The following is a 16863-nucleotide window of genomic DNA, read 5'->3' on the forward strand; positions in this document are numbered from 1 at the left end:
CCTTACTGATTTAAGCATCAATACGTTTGATAAAATATCTCACATTATTCCTTCACATGATCATTTTATTATGCCTTATTATGATAAAATGCAGACTTTCATACTCTTCTCATTAAATTGTACGTCATAAAGTGCAGTATCTATTCAACAATGAACACAAACTATAGCATCATCATCGGTTAATTTTTCTCTATTGAAGACTAGCAAAGCGAAGTCAAATGTGGTCAGCGTGTAAGAAATTAAGAACAACCGACCATACCATGAGAGGTTTGAAACTGTTAGTAGCTAGCAGATGTGTGCTTGCATATATGAAAATAACTAACATACATGCAACAAATTTTTCATGATTGATCCAAATAAAAGAACTAGTTTTTCATGTCTCATATATGAAAATAACTAACATATAACGGATTTTGCATCACGTGACATTCTAATTTGATAATATTTGATTTAATAATACATAACTTGTGTAAGTTTTTTTTTATAATATAATATTATTAAACCGTAACGTTCAAAATAAAATCAATCCATATATGTTGCTATTCTCATCTTGGCCTAACCTATTTTTGTTTGGTCAAACTCCGCCTTTCGTTGAAAGCGCGTGATTTGGAAATATGGGTTTCTTTGTTGGATGTTGAATTCAAGGACCGTTGTTTTTGGTCGGTTGTGGGTTGGGGCTACCTTTCAAAGTTTTCAAGTTTATGAGCGACACAAATTGTAGGAGGCAGGTTGTCTGCCTTCCTGTTATGGTTATCTTTTCTTATTTGTGTTGTCATAGTTAAACCATATTAATATTTTATATTCTTATTATTTTTTATCTTATTATCTTTATTAAAACATTAATATAAAATATTGACGTGATTTAACTATAACCATACAAATAAAAAAAAGATAAGAAGGGCACTATGACACGAGAGTAGACAATCTGCCTCCATTGTAGAAACGCCTAGAAGTTTGTTGCCCTCATCCACAATTAACACATACAAAATCCTTATCCCAAACCCTAAGAATCTAAATTGGATTACTGTTTATTTATCAATTTAATTAGCTAAAACAACGTTTGTTGAGTGCTGATCATTCTACTCAGCGAGAAATTTTTAGTTGAGACAGGAACACAAGTAGTACACCATATATTTTAATATGAGTGATGAAAAATTTTATTTTTAAGTTTATTAACTTTTTATCATACATATCTCATTATTTGTATAATAACAAATGAATCACGTTGAAAATTTTATCCAGCGTGACCAACCCCTGCAAGTTATTATAATTTCTTGGAGCAGTTTTCTAAAGGGGACACGTTGCGTCAATCCATACCACCAACCCTCTCTCCCTCTCTTTCTCTACAGCTTTTGCTTTTTTCTGGCCTCTATTTTGCTCCCTCTCTCTCTCCCTCCTCTCTGCCTTGAACTCAAACGACAAAAGAAGGAACTAACAGTAGGCCCCTTGATTGGCTGAGAGGATTGTGACTCGCGTGAGACGCATATAGTTGGGAAACGAGAGAATTGTGGTTGCAGTTCCAACTCCCATTTTTTTCCAATTTTTTCCATTTTTTTTCCAATTTCTCAAAAGCATACAAAGACTAATCCTTATACCATTTCCTCTTTTTTTAACCTCCTTTTATTCCTCTCCCTCTTGTTTGATACAAAAACAAAGAACCGCGGAGTTTCAGAGACTTTGGATTTTCGGATTTGTCCCCTTCTATTGAAATTGTATAGAAGGGGGACCTTCATGAATCCTTCAAATTTCATGCTTATATAAAAAAGCTCGAACCTTTTCGTTTTCTGCAACAAGGAGCCTTCTGGGTTTTGTGTTTTTGTGTTTCTTGAGGAAGGAGAAGTCTCTGTAATAATAAATGTTGAGAAGTTTGGAGAAAATGATAAGACTATGGATTGCGGCCCTGCAATTTTCGGAGCTTTTTGTGAGCAGCCTGGTTCACTTGCTGTACGGGTTTTACATCTTCAGCACCGCCGTGGCCGGCGATCTGTCGCAGGCGCTGAGCAATTTGCAATCGAAGCGGAACATGAGCATTGAGGTGAAGGATGTGGTGGCGCAGAGAGACCCGCCGGCCAATGGCAGCCTGCCACCTATTGTTTTGGTCCATGGGATATTTGGTTTTGGCAAAGGGGTATGTTTGTTTTGATTTTTTCAGAAATGGGTTCCGGTTCCTTCCGCAAAATGGAGCATTTTGCGGTTCGAAATCGAATTTTGTTCATTTTTTGTAACTGGGTGTTTCGGATTTCGTGTGTTTTGCAGAGATTGGGAGGTTTATCGTATTTCGCCGGGGCGGAGAAGAAGGATGAGAGGGTTCTGGTGCCGGATTTGGGATCTCTAACGAGCATTTATGATAGGTTTGTGCTTTGGAGCCTCAAAGTATTTTCCTTTTTCCGATACAAGTGATAATTGGTTAGCGAGAATCATACTAAGGACCTCGGATATTTCCCCCAATAGCTGTTTTGTTCTGCATCCTATTGCTAACAAGGTTTAATGGAGGGTTTTGGGGTTTCAGGGCTCGTGAATTGTTCTACTATTTGAAGGGCGGGCGAGTCGATTACGGTGAAGAACACAGCAAGGCTTGTGGGCACTCACAATTCGGTCGAGTTTACGAACAAGGTTCGCGCTTTCCTCATGTTCATTTGTTTTGTAATTTGATGAAATAAATTGTACGGAAATAATAGGCCTCATAGGCTCATAGCGAGTCTCTGATTGCTAATTTGTGATTGGGTTATGCAGGGCACTACCCTGAATGGGATGAGGATCACCCTCTTCACTTTGTCGGCCATTCTGCCGGAGCACAGGTTGTCCGTGTGCTGCAGCAAATGCTTGCTGATAAGGTTAGTCCAATTAGCATCCTAAAATTAATGCTATAGTCAAGAATATGAATTGGTTTTAGACTAGTTTTTCTTCCGAGTGAGAGATACTTGGGTAGGGAGGGCAGCTCTCACACACGCTAAGACCAATAGTGGTCAAGCAGGATCAAGGTACCCTGTGGATGACGTGGTCAGGCACCCCTGCTCAAGTTTTTCGTCACAATGCTTTCTTAGTGAACATTCCTTAAACAGCACTCCAAATCCTCTTTTACCTTTGCCAAGTGAAGAATCATCCTTTTACTTTTGACCGAAATGTTTCATTTTGTTGATTGAAACGTTTGAGTTTGTATTCAGGCGTTCAAGGGGTTTGAGAACACTAATGAGAATTGGGTATTGAGCATATCATCATTGTCAGGAGCATTCAATGGAACAACAAGAACCTACTTGGATGGAATGCAGTGAGTTTCCATTTCATCATCTTATTCTTTTGTCTATAAACTCTGTGTGACGAATGCAAATACGTATGCACATACTTATGCAATACGATGATTGGCTGCCTAAAAGAGCAAAGCAATAGAAAGAATCGTCTTTTGTGACCTCAGGATATTTGTCTCCCTTTGTTTTATATTTATATTAACCCATAATTTCATATGCAAAACAAAAGGTAAAAACAGAACGACCAGAACATTTGTTAATAATAATCTTTGAATGCTAAAATACTAACTGTGGTTTCTATATTTCGCAGGCCAGAAGATGGAAAAACCTTGAAACCTATATGTCTGTTGCAGTTATGCCGGCTAGGAGTGATAATTTACGATTGGTTGGACATTACCTGGCTGAAGGCTTATTACAACTTTGGGTTTGATCACTATAACATGACATGGAAGAAAGTGGGCGTTAGGGGTCTTGTTGATTGCCTCTTGGGAAACTCAGGCCCATTCGCTTCTACTGATTGGATTCTCCCAGACCTCACACTTCAAGGCTCCGCAAGACTCAACAGCCATCTCCATTCCTTTCCCAACACATACTACTTCAGCTATGCCACTAAGCGAACGAGGAAGGTGTTGGGTGTCACAGTTCCATCAAGCATATGCGGAATTCATCCATTGCTTTTCATTAGAGTATTGCAAATGAGCCAATGGCGCCACCCTCCGGATGTCCCTCCCCCATACAAAGGCTACAGGTGTGTTCTTAAGCACATGTCAAAAGTAATTGAATATTCGAATTCAATTGCATTGTCATGACTCAATCCTTGTGTGAATAATTCGTGTGCAGGGATGAGGATTGGCAGGACAATGATGGAGCTTTGAATACCATCTCCATGACTCGCCCTCTTCTCCCCGTTGAACATCCCAGTCGGTTTGTAAAAGATGATTCAGATTGTCATCCTTTGCAACCTGGCATCTGGTTAGTACAAACACTTCTCGATTGACCATCACTACGTATTCTTCATTGTTTGTCATTGAACAAAACAATAAATGTGGAACTTGATTACAATGCAGGTACTATAAGATTGTGGAAGCTGATCACATATTCTTCATTATTAATCGGGAGAGAGCCGGAGTTCAGTTTGATCTGATATACGACAGCATTTTCGAACGCTGCAGAAAGCATGTGTTTAGAAAAACTCCGCAGACTTTACCGAACGAAACACAACATTAGTTCAGCATTCCATTACTCTCACGCAATATACTACAAAATTAGAATCTAAAATCAAAAACAAAGAAGGCTATTCATTAGCACCAGCAGTAGCCTTTGTTCCCCTTCCCTGACCTCATGTATATGTTTATTTCTTCTTCCTTCGATTTTTCGAATTTTTTCACTCACCCTCCGACTGCTGGTACAATTTGAATAGCCTTGTTGTAGTGTGGTGAGAGATATTTATAGGGTTTAGCTTTGTACATCAGACCTCTTTGGTCTTTCCAGAGTTGATGTATTTGGGAAACAGAGTATATAATTTAAGTTATACACCAAAAATTCGATTGCTACATTAGATCCTTCCTCTTTCCCTTACTCCAACAAATCTGGATCATACGTGCATTGCTTGCTTGGACAAATTCAACTTGGGATGAACTAGACCTACGACACCTTCTAGGCCCATACATCTTTATGCTCCGTTTTGTAAAGGCCCAAATCCGTTTTGTTTCTCAAGAATATCCAAAGAAAGAGACAAGTGAGATATAAATAGATTTTATGATTAATTACACACTTATAAATATGTAAAAGTTAGAGAGATAACCTTTACTAATGACAGGAGCGAAACATGTGTAAAATATCATACTGAAACTATAGCACTAGGGGATGACAAATAAAAGAGGGATGAATAGATGATGTTATCGATATTTCTATCTTTTTGTATATTGAAAGTATACGGAGCGCTCTATTTATAGAGCAACTCCAAACTAATGCATTAACTGCACATTGAAGTTTACAACACTTCCTTTGACAATACAATCTCCATGCATTTCCAAATTCAATTTCACTTTGCATGGGCATTGAAAATGTGTGTGTGTGTGGGCATTCATATCATAACAATGCCAACGTTTTCAACACACACGGCATTTTGTGGTTTACGACATGTAACAGTTAAGTCCACATCTTTTATAAATAGGAAAAAATCATCTTTAAAATTACAAATCCTTACACCATTGTTACTTTTAACCATGCATTTGATCGTCCGCCTCTTAATGAGAATTAGGCTACAATACTTTTACAATATTGTAATGTGATACCCAAGATAATTGGATTTATTAAAAAGTGTTCTACCACAACAACAATAAGTAATCGTTTGAAAGTGCTTTCAAAATGATTGGTGCTTTTTCTAGGAAACATTAGTTCAAGTGCTGTTTTAGGATTCACTTGTGTTTTTACAAATGATTGATTCCAAAAACATTTTCACCAAAATTTTTTTCTATCATTTTGAAAGCAATTCCAAACGAGCCCTAAGATGATGGAAAGCCTAGAAATCCTTATATATTTGTCAATTATGTATTAATACTGCATTAACGAAATCATGCAGTTAATTAGCAAGGATTAAACGTAGGCTCGCTCTTAGTAAGTAAAATCAGCACATGCATGAGCATCATCATCATCATCATCAATGGTGGCACATGGGAATATGCATGTTTTTGTTGATGCAACGCAATGCATGTGTCGGGACCAAAACTCATTTCTTAAACCTCCACTCCATAATTGTAAAGCATAAAACCAAAGTTAACTAATTAATTAACAGTTATAATATAGTGTTCAAACCAAAAGAACAACACAGTTCAGAATTAAACTATTATTTGGTCGACTAAACTACACATCTTGAACAATGTTTGACCCCAATGAAAGAGAGGAATCTAAAAATACTAATAATTTATGTGGCTTCAGTTGTGATCCTTAAGTCAAAATCTGACTAGAAAGCATTGATTTGAAGTCAAGAATCGAAGTCGATCGGCCGACCGAATAAACAACTGATGCATTAATTTGTTTTGTGTTATTGTGTAAACTAAACGTGTTAGAGCATTTTAATGCGGATATGTAAATTTGAGATGTAAAAATCACATTTACATCTCATTTTATATTTTTGATAGATGTAAATGAGAGTTCTACTTTATAAAAAGGAAGCAAATTTGAGATTCCATTTATATTTCTCTCTTTGATTTACGAGACCCGCTATCAGAAGATGTAAAAAAAGGTGTAAACTTAAGTTTTTATTTACAATACTTGTCAGCCAAAATGGATATTTTACATCTCTCTAATTAGAGAGTTTTCCGACTACCAAAAATTATAAAATACATATTTTAAGGCATTTTGCATCTCTCAAAGAAAATGCGCTAAGATACCTTTTTTTTCACTTTCTAAATAGATCAAATGATTGATTTTGAAAAATTGCGACTACTAGATACTTCGAGTAAACATGTTTGACTTCTAATCGAGCGACTGTATCAAGTGGGAAACTGGCTCGATTTAAGCCTTTACTATGCCTTTAGTTTTAAAAGGACTTCAACAATTTTCCTATTCAAAGGAATTAATTCACGATCAACAAAGACACTAGAATTGCTTTGTCATTTAAAACAATCGAAATAGCTAAGGACCACTTCAATGAATATTCCTTTTATTTATTTATTTTAAAAACCTAGCTGCAAAATGTTGTTGTTCGTGGCAGGAATTTCCGTCGGGGATGTTTCCTGGCCGACGAGCACACAGCTCCCCTGGAGGTTGGCGCCGGTTGAGGTCTGCTGTCGGGCTTCTGCTTCACTGTCGGGCGTTGTCGGGCAAGTCTCGTCGGGCGTTGTCTCGTCGGGCAAGACTCTTCGGGCAAGACTGAAAGAGAAGGACAACGTTAACTTTAAGAGGTGCCTTTGTGGGGCCTTAGGTGTAGGCCTTGAGGCTTACAATCAAGGTTAACATTTAGGTGCTCAGGCGTGCCACTGCCATCTTTAGCATGGCAGATGTAAAATAGTAGTCGTGCTTTAGTTGTATGTATGTATGTATCCAAGAAACCGTGTTAGTTATAACAAGTGCCTTTGTGGGGCCTTAGGTGTAGGCCTTGAGGCTTCCCATAAATAACTAAACCAGTGCTCGAACGCATCATATTCATTCTCATGATTGTAGGAGTTTTCTAACTATTATACTTCTGATTACCCGAATCCAAGAAGTAGGATGAACCCAAATAGGTGCGTTTGTGGGGCCTTAGGTGTAGGCCTTGAGGCTTCCCATCAGAGTTCATTCTTATAATTAGACTCTTTAGGTCGCTGAACGGAATGAATCCAAATGGATGCCTTTGTGGGGCCTTAGGTGTAGGCCTTGAGGCTTTCCATTAGAATCCATCCATGCTCAAACGTTCTATGATAATCATGGCATAATAGAAAGAAAACTAGAAGGTAGGTTGATTACTTGCGCCCCAAGTAACTTCGGACTTCTCGTTTATCAAGGACTGTCGTGGATGGGTTAAGTCCACATAAGGTTCTTTTTTATGCCTTGAGGCCAAGGACTTTTAACTGATCAGATTCACATGCCCGAGGGCTTAGGACTTGGATCTGGTTTGAACACTGACGATATATTCAAATCGGATTCCAGTACTGAGAAAGCCTCTTAATAATCATGTTGCTAGAAATAACTTGCATATAACTGGAAGTATACAACATATTGAAAAGACAAAACTAAAGCAAAGAAGGTCGGGCAAGGTTAAACCTTATCGGGTAAGGTTGCTCGTCTTGCAGGTTCCTATCTTTGTAGTTTTGTCAAAGGTCTGAAAGCTTAGAGGGGTAGAGAGAGAGATTACAAAAGATGAATCGATACTACAGCAAGGTTGAACAAGGTAGCAGAGCTATTACAAAAGGTTAAAGAGAGGGTTATCCCGAAAGGGATGGAGGTTTGTCCCGAAAGGGATGAAGGCTGACTACAGCTTTGTTTTGAAGGCAAATCTGGCTTTGAGCAGAGTTTGTGCTTGCATTTGTTTGTTTGATTGAGTGTCCTTAATCCTTGATTTTCTTTCTTCTTATATAGACAACTCAGCTTGGCCTTTGGTAGCAGCAGCTTTGCCCGAATGCGGTTTGAGGGTGATGACTCATCAGCTATTTTACATGTAATGCCACCATAAAGTACTTTATGGGCTGTGTAGCTGACCATCCTACACCACTTAGCCTTTGGGTAGGTAAGCAAGTGGTCTTCATGAGCTGCACCAAGTCAGAAAAGGCCTTCTCCTACCTTCTGGGCTTCGACTGGGCTTCGGCTATCTTCCCTTTCGGGCCTCCTTTTGGGCCAACTCCTTTCTTGAGCCCAAAGTTCAAGTTTTGATCCAAACAGTTGTCACTATACATAGTTGTTGTCTTTTAGCCCACGCACACAATAAGCGCAAGATTTTCATTTAATTTTCACCTTCGATTTAGGATTGAAGCTGAAAGCATGAAAGATGTCGGATTGTGTCGCGATCAGATTGAGTTAGTTCAACACTATGCGTACAGCTGGTATCCTTTTTATTTTGTTTATGTTTAATCATTTCCAAAGAATTGTCTTAGAGTTTGGTTTTGATTTTCCTCTTTAGAGGAGTTTGCTAATTTGATTGCCCTCTATAGAAGAGTTACTTCATTTCAATTTTTGTTTGGATATACTACGTCTCTTTTGGATCTATGTATGAAGGTGAAGCTATTTAATTTGTTGGATCTACTTCACTTTAGTTCTAAGATCGTGGAGGTGATAAGGTATCGTACTTCCTACCAATATATAATTTGAGATTTTTTGTTTTCACATGATTTTTTTCTTAACATGATATATAATAAGTTTAGGGTTCAAGTGCCATGAACCCCTATACATGTTACAAGGTTTTAGTTTTGAAATTTCTATACCAGCCTTGTTAATATATGGATCATCTACTATAATTTACCAATTTTTCTGGAAACGATCTGTAACAATTAGACTTGTTTAAAATTTAAATACATTTGTTTATACTGGCATCTATCTGCACATGTACATATATTTAGTGAATAATCGTGATCATTAACGTCAATTTCACAAAATATAAAATTTAAATTTAAATATTACCGTGAGTTGAAAAAATATCAAGTTAATAAGTTTTCACCGTTTGGTGTGGTTGGTACCTGAACGTTATAACGGGAAACTTAAAATATAAGATGGACGCATAAAAAAATTCCTCCAAAATTGGAAAGTAATTAACATTTAGTAATACGGTCTACTAGTCTTTCTGTTCACTTGTTTGTAAGTGAAATGTCTTAGATTTGATTCTCTCCAAAAACGAATTTGAACTACATTATTGTTAGCTTATTGTGGGGTAAACTCACCCCCTCGCTAGTGTAGATAATATCGTTTGTTATTGCTAAAAAAAAATAAAATCGTTTATTCAAAAAACAAAATTGGAAAGTAATTCGCTCAGAAAATCTTACCCTCTAACAGATCACTGTTTAATTACGGTCATTGCTGTTGAGAGTTCTTTCCTATTTATTGGGAGGTTCTTATATTTTCCATGTTAAAAGGGGACGGAGCATGCTTGGTATGGTCAGTTTTTTTATTTTTTTTTTATTTTTTTTAACGAAATAGAAGGAAAAAAGAAAAAAAAAAGAAAGAAATAGGAATTAGGGTTCATGCACCTCGGTGTCCCTGAATGTAGACACCCTCTCCATATTTTGTTCTATAAATAGGGACATAAACACAGACGAGGAGACCCAACTTTGAGACTTGAGAGAGAGAGAATAGAGCCACATCAAAAACTCAAGACAAATTAATAGCTGTGTTTTGTTAGAGCAACAGAGACAATGTGCGGCACCACGGAGAACCCTACTTCCAATAGCAAAACCTCCTCTGTGTCCCCGGCCAATGGTAACGGCGGCACGATACTGCCATCCGACCATGTCCTCAACCTCGAACAGTAAGTGCTCTCTTTAGCTTCTTTATTTGGAGTAGAGAGGATGTAACATTTTGTTATTTAGTGTCGTTTAATGGCCGCGAATCTTTCCAACAACTGATCGTTCTGGTTAGTTTACTAATTAGGTTAACATGCAATCGACATTAATGGTGTTTCCGGTTTTAATGATGACAGGGGCGACCCGGCAGTGTACGAATCCTATTGGAGGAAGATGGGGGACAAATGTACGATGGTGATCTCCGGAAGCGAATTGATGAGCTATATCAGCGACTTCACCAGCGTGTGCTGGTTTTTGGAGCCAACATTGGAGGCGGCGGTCAGAAGACTTCATCGTACGGTTGGAAACGCCGTCGTAGACGGTGATCGGCATATCGTGGTGGGGACAGGCTCGACTCAGCTGTATCAGGCTGCCCTGTATGCTCTCACTTCTCCTGGCGGGCCCGAGCCCGTCAGCGTTGTGTCTGCCGCCCCTTACTACTCGGTGAGGGTTCTCTACTCGTTGACATTTGGCAAAGTTTCCCTGATGCAATTACGGCCGTTGATTTTCTGTATTTTGTTGATCATCTGTGGATCTTGATTTTGGCTTTGTTAATTAGTGAAGTCAACTCCAAAGGATCAACAGATTGCTGCTTCAGCGGTTGACAATCAATTTGGATTGCTCAGTTTATATTAATTGTTTTACTTCATAATATATATATATATATATATATATATATATATATATATATATAACTTCAAACAGTTGTATATTAGATAATTTAGACTCGGTAATTTGAACATAACATATCAAATTGTTTAACGGATCAATAAAACTTAAGTACAGATATTTATGTCATAGTTTTCCTTTGGCATGCTGCGAATGTAGTAGTATTCGATCTGCACTCTGCGGAAGGTGTTTTGAGTTGTGAGGGGTGAAATTACGAGACGACTGTCGCGGAACATGCTGATGTTTTGCATGGGAAATGCGACAAAGAGGCAAATATGTCTTTTTGAAGCATAATCATGTTTGGGAACATGCAACAAACATATGCACGTAGTCCTGTGTTTTGAAGCCCTTGGAAAATTAAACATAGTAACATGGCCATGTCTTGTTTTGTTACTAACCAGATTACTTCCAGCCAACCTTACTTTTAGATTCTCTACGCTCTAATTAATTACTTGTTTTCCTTCTATTAAACTCCATATAAGTTTGATTTTTACTTAAATTTTCAGGTCGTTATTAACTAAGTTGTGTCAAATATTTACTTAATGTTTGCAGTCATATCCGGATGAAACAGACTATATTCGTTCTGCATTGTATAAATGGGCAGGCGATGCATATACCTTTAACAAAACTGGACATGGACCTTACATTGAAGTGGTCAACACCCCAAACAACCCCGACGGCACTATCCGAGAGGCCATCGTGAAGAACTGGGGTGATCAAGGGAAGCTCATTCATGACCTGGCCTACTATTGGCCTCAGTACACTCCAATTACTCGTCCGGCCGATCATGACATCATGTACTTTACATTCTCCAAAAGCACCGGACATGCCGGTTCTCGCATTGGGTGAGTCCATGTATAATAAATCATAACGAAAATTGTTATTGACACTTGAAAAAAAGTTACTTTATTCATTTCGGCCTTGTATTTTATCAGATGGGCCATTGTGAAGGACAAAGAGGTTGCCAGAAAGATGTCAAAGTTTGTAGAGCTAAGCTCACTTGGTGTGTCCAAGGATTCCCAGCAACGAGCTGCTAAGATAATGGGAGTGATCTGCGACGACTATGAAAACTGCAAGTCCACTGACAACTCTGAGCTCTTCTTCGACCATTGCCGTCGAATCATGGCGGACAGATGGGAGAGGTTAAGAAAAGTGGTCGAGCAAAGTGTAATTTTCAGCCTACCCAACTACCCCCAAAAGTACTGCATCTTCTCTGGAGAGTCCACTGAACCATATCCAGGTAAAATCATAATTTTTACTCTCTTTTTTCATCTAAGTAACTAACTAAACACATAAAATGGGTATTGAAATCATTCTGATTCTTAATTTCGTGTGTTTAATGAAATTTGGATAGTGGCATTATTCCAATTCCTGACGTCCCATGCGTTTATCATCACATAATAAAACAAAGCGTGAGTTAGGTTCCACTTAAAGTTCGTGATCCAATACTTGAAAAAACAGAAATCGCATCAACTAAGGAGGCTAGTTAATCTCATACCTATTCATTCTTTCTGTTTCTCCGATTCACGACTTCTCCATCGATGAAATTATGATATTTATTAAATTGGCTCTTCTAATGTTTGGAATGCTTTTGTACAATTCCCAGCATTTGCATGGATGGAGGCCAATGAGGATGTAGACACAGAGAAGGTTCTGAGAGGACAGATTAAGGTGCAAGGAAGAACAGGGAGGCGCTTTGGGGTTGATCAGAGGTACGTCAGGATTAGCATGCTGAGCGGGGAAGACGTGTTTAACAAGTTCTTGGAGAGATTATCAACTATCAAATCCGTTACTAATGGTCATTAATTAGTTTAATCTAGTACTCAATCACAGACCATCGCAGAGTTATTATTTTCGATTTGTAATTCGGTTTCTTTGGTATAATCTGAAATGCGGCGAAAACAAGTCTTGTTTGTATAAGAGCAACGTACCAGAGCCTTGTTTGTATAAGAGCAATGTACCACAGCAAAACAGATGAAACTGGGCGAGGCTCGATCAAAATAAAAGGAACTTTAACGAAAAACTCTCGGTACTATTCACTTTAACGAAAGACCACATTTTTACACTAAAAAGTCAATCCTGGTATTATTTACTTTACTCTTTATTTTGTCGTTAAAATTCAGTTTTCAAACCCTTTTATTTTGGCCTTATCGTTAAAACTTCAAAATTTGATACTTAAAACCTAGGCAACCACGTCAGTAAATGAAATCAAAATTAAATAGAAGTGAGGTTTTTCCAAGACCGATCCAAGTACACGGCAACGCGTAGGAAACGAGCCTCTGTTTCAATACGAATCTCAATTGAGGAGAGAAAAGATAAGAAAAAAATATGTACTAATTCGGACAGGTCCCCAAACAAACAAAAATTGAATAGGAAAAATGACAGCCAGACAGAATCCAAAACCAAAATAACAAAATCTTATTTCAACGTACTGAATAAATCTACCTTCCGGTAACGATAAACATACAACATTGTTGGATAAACCTTCATTGTACATGCACAAAAGCAAAGGCCAGATAATTCATTCTCAACAAACTGCGATCACTACTGATCGCAGGCAACGGGCAATCAAAGCCGGTCTATCTATCCATCAGTTTTGGGTTTGAACCATTCAGGATCGTACGTGAATGCTGCACCCCAGAAGACACCGTGCAGGGGCAACTTTATACTAGTCTTAATTCATACTCGCCGGCCATGGTTATGTATCTCACCCATGGAAGAGCTTGGTATCCGCTTTTTTCAATAATCTTGAGGTAACGAACCTACAAAACCCGAATTTGCTTATAAGAAAACCGCACAAAACAAATTCCTAGCTCTATGATGGCTGATTATTTAACATGTTGACATCTGGAATACAAATTCTATAGTTGCTCTGGGATATCATCATATCAGGCCCTAAAACCATTTCACCATTGTTTGAATATTAGACAAGCCATTCAAATAACCGTTAACAAGTTTATGGTAGAAAGAGATCGGAATGTCCCCAAAATAGAGCAAAGCAATCAATCCATAAAGGAATACCTGTATTCCAGAAACAGTAAAATATGGTATCTCGAACTTCACACGTATAGGAGCTTTTCTCTCAGGAGTTGATTCTTCAGCCGTTACACTTGGAAGGCGAAACTCTGCTCTCAACATGTATTCCTAGGCAATTTGGATTACAAACAAGATCAATAAAAGGGGCTAAAGTGCACGGCACAAGATACAACAAGATAGTCTTCTTAGACTAGCAATAAGACGAGTCCACACCTTGCCTCCAGGAAAAGATCTTATTTTCCAGATAAGCGCATCACTTTCAGGTGCATATGCTGCAGATCCTAATGATGTCCGAACATCTGGATTAGTTGCATCAGATACCACAGGCACCTCAATCTCAACATTTGTAGCAGTGCTGTGCAGTTAAATTTTCATGAGTACTAAGGGAATAAACATTTGGGTGCCCAAAGCACAAAGCAATTGACCAAATAACTTTTTCAATACCTACGCTCCTTGAACTGACTTCTAGCTTTTACCAGAATCTCAATGCGACTTTTTGAATGCCTTTCAATTTGACATTCAACCCAAATTAAAGGCTTAACCTGAAAGGGAAAATGACAACAATTAATTGGAATGATGTAAGCAGTAAATAAACCTCCCCTCACCACTAAATGCGTCCGCAGACACAAGGAAAATAAAACAGAATCAGCAGAGCATGAGGGATACCTGTGTACTCAGCCTATATGTCATGAGATCAAAAGCTCCATCAGGTGGTACAAAGGATATTGTCCGGTCATTTTCAAACCGAGCCAAACGGACACACCTAAAACAAATTTTATGATTTAATGTAAGGACTTGCAGGAAGATTAGTTTATGTAAAATCTCAAACACTTGTACGACACAAATGCAGCACTCAGATAAATCAAGGAAAGCTACATACTGATGAAATTTGATGTCTTCCAAATCAATGGCTTTTCCTTTTGTTGCTCGGCCTTGTGCCTCCAATAACACTCTATCATTTAAGCCCAGCTTACACTCGGGCATACCACTGCAAGCAAAATGAGTAAGCACTAGTTGCCAGATGGTATCAGCATATAAAAGAGATCACTCTAGATCACTCTTAAGATGTAAATAGAAATTAAGTCCCTCTTGTGTTCTTCAGAGAATTTCCCCAAACCCTAGTTTTATCTTTCTGTGAACTGGTTTATGACTTCAATCAAGTTAGTGTCCTCCACGAAACAGAGTACTCAACAAGAGAAATTGAAACTACGATTTATACCATTGTCCTCATAAACATGGTTTCTTTATACGAATGAATTATAACTCTAGCATAAACCAAACAACAAGCTAGCAAATCTTAAACGGACTTCACTTGGTATTTGGAAAGCATATTCAGTGAAAAAGGCACAAGTTAGAATGCTAAAGCACAGATATAAATTTAACTGGGTTAGGACGGAAAAACACCTCAAATAAGTTCTCATCTTCAATGCACCAACAACATCCGACCTAATGATTTGTCCATTGCTGTTAACAAGTATATTAACACTCTCCACCACATCCAGGAAAACCTTGAAAAAAAGAAAAGAAAGGCAAGTCATCCACTGGTTGTGGCATCAAAACCAGCGGCATCAAAGAAGAATAAGAAGTCTTCATTTTTCCTAATGCACGTACCTCATTCTTCTTGTAACGTATCCCTTCACTTCGCCAAGACACTGCATTTGTTACAGCCATGGGAGGTCTCTGTGTAACTTCCATCCTGTAAGCATCAGTCTTGATAAATTCACTGAGAATCTTGGCCTCAGTATACTGAGGGTAACCAAAGTCCATCATTTCATCCAGCAACTCATACTTCAAACAAAGGACAAAAAAATAACATCAAATCACAATGTTTCACGACCAAAATTAAGCAAAATGAATGGCACAAACATCTCCTTACCACAACCACAAAGTTATCCCTGAGCGATTCCTCTTCTAACTCTTCAAAGTAATGCTTGAACACCTGCCGTCCAATAATCAATTTACTAATTACGCAATTCATAGGTGCATAAACAAACAACGACGAATGAGGAACGAAACTTATCATAATTACCAATAGAGCTTACATCGACTATGCGGTGTAGAAAGAAAAGAAGACTAGCGGCATTGCAGTTCTGCCGGGACGCAGCCATCAAGTAAACATTGTTATGCTGTATAAACAAGTAGCTCACGCCATTATCATGAACAACTGGATCATGAGACTCCGGATCAACCTGAACCGCATCGCAACAAGCACGAAAAGAAAAAAAAATGCCAGTATCAATTTCTACTCTAACATAACAGATGAAATCCAAATTGGCCTCACTAATTTCGGAATCAACTGATAAAAAAAAGGGAATAATTTATCAATAAACGACAATTTGGTTTCGTTTTCTCAGCAACCAATCAGTTCCTCAAACAACTAAGAAACATAAAGTGCATAATCCGGGGAAAATTGAGTAAATTTGGGTAAGAAGAAGCTTTATTGGACCTCTTTCTCGATGAGCTTAGTGAAGAAGCGCTCAGCTTGAGCGGCGGAGACGTCGCCGCGGTAGTTGCGCCAGATGAGAACGCGGCCTTTGATGTCTAGGAGGAACAGCGCCGAGACTGCCCCTGCCATGAGATCTGATCGGCGGTTGCAGCAACTGGATGCGATCTGATTCGGATATAGCAGCGGAGTCGATTGGCGTAGTAATAGATCTCAATCTGAATCTTGAGGCTTTAGGATTTAGGCGTTAGGGTTCCGTTCGCCGTCTGCTACTACGGTTGGAACATCAACCGCCATCTTCAATCTCTCTCAGAGTCTGAAGAAGAAGAAGGAGTCTTGAGTTTTGGAAATGGAGGTGTTCGCGGTGAATATTTTGCTTTTTCCGGACGTTAGAGACCCGCGTCTCTCTCTTCTCTACGACGCCGTTTCATGTTAAACTCCAAGGTAATGTACAATTCAATTACCATTCAGGATTTCCCTTTCTAATATTAATTTGGAA

At 38.4% G+C, this 16863-nt stretch overlaps 3 protein-coding genes across 3 annotated transcripts; 2 read left to right on the forward strand and 1 right to left on the reverse strand.

Annotated features, from left to right (window-relative positions):
• The first annotated feature begins 1330 nt into the window (after window positions 1–1330).
• LOC126607974 (uncharacterized) lies at window positions 1331–4787 on the forward strand. The gene is made up of 8 exons (XM_050275703.1): window positions 1331–2128; window positions 2257–2351; window positions 2510–2613; window positions 2734–2834; window positions 3165–3268; window positions 3556–3993; window positions 4086–4217; window positions 4313–4787. The coding sequence occupies exons 1-8, from the start codon at window positions 1856–1858 to the stop codon at window positions 4470–4472; spliced, it is 1407 nt and encodes a 468-aa protein (XP_050131660.1). The 5' UTR covers window positions 1331–1855; the 3' UTR covers window positions 4473–4787.
• Window positions 4788–9921: 5134 nt separating this feature from the next.
• Window positions 9922–12805, forward strand: LOC126607976 (L-tryptophan--pyruvate aminotransferase 1-like). Its single transcript, XM_050275705.1, has 5 exons — window positions 9922–10182; window positions 10354–10660; window positions 11438–11730; window positions 11821–12125; window positions 12492–12805. Exons 1-5 carry the CDS (start codon window positions 10070–10072, stop codon window positions 12689–12691), a joined length of 1218 nt encoding a protein of 405 aa, XP_050131662.1. The 5' UTR covers window positions 9922–10069; the 3' UTR covers window positions 12692–12805.
• Window positions 12806–13277: 472 nt separating this feature from the next.
• LOC126607975 (AP-1 complex subunit mu-2-like) lies at window positions 13278–16749 on the reverse strand. The gene is made up of 11 exons (XM_050275704.1): window positions 16368–16749; window positions 15964–16110; window positions 15798–15860; window positions 15533–15709; window positions 15326–15429; window positions 14802–14909; window positions 14588–14684; window positions 14366–14463; window positions 14135–14276; window positions 13907–14029; window positions 13278–13647 (listed from the first exon to the last, which is right to left on the reverse strand). Exons 1-11 carry the CDS (start codon window positions 16494–16496, stop codon window positions 13549–13551), a joined length of 1287 nt encoding a protein of 428 aa, XP_050131661.1. The 5' UTR covers window positions 16497–16749; the 3' UTR covers window positions 13278–13548.
• Between the last annotated feature and the right edge of the window lie 114 nt (window positions 16750–16863).

This window comes from Malus sylvestris, chromosome 16, assembly GCF_916048215.2.
Source record: "Malus sylvestris chromosome 16, drMalSylv7.2, whole genome shotgun sequence".
NCBI lineage: Eukaryota > Viridiplantae > Streptophyta > Magnoliopsida > Rosales > Rosaceae > Malus > Malus sylvestris.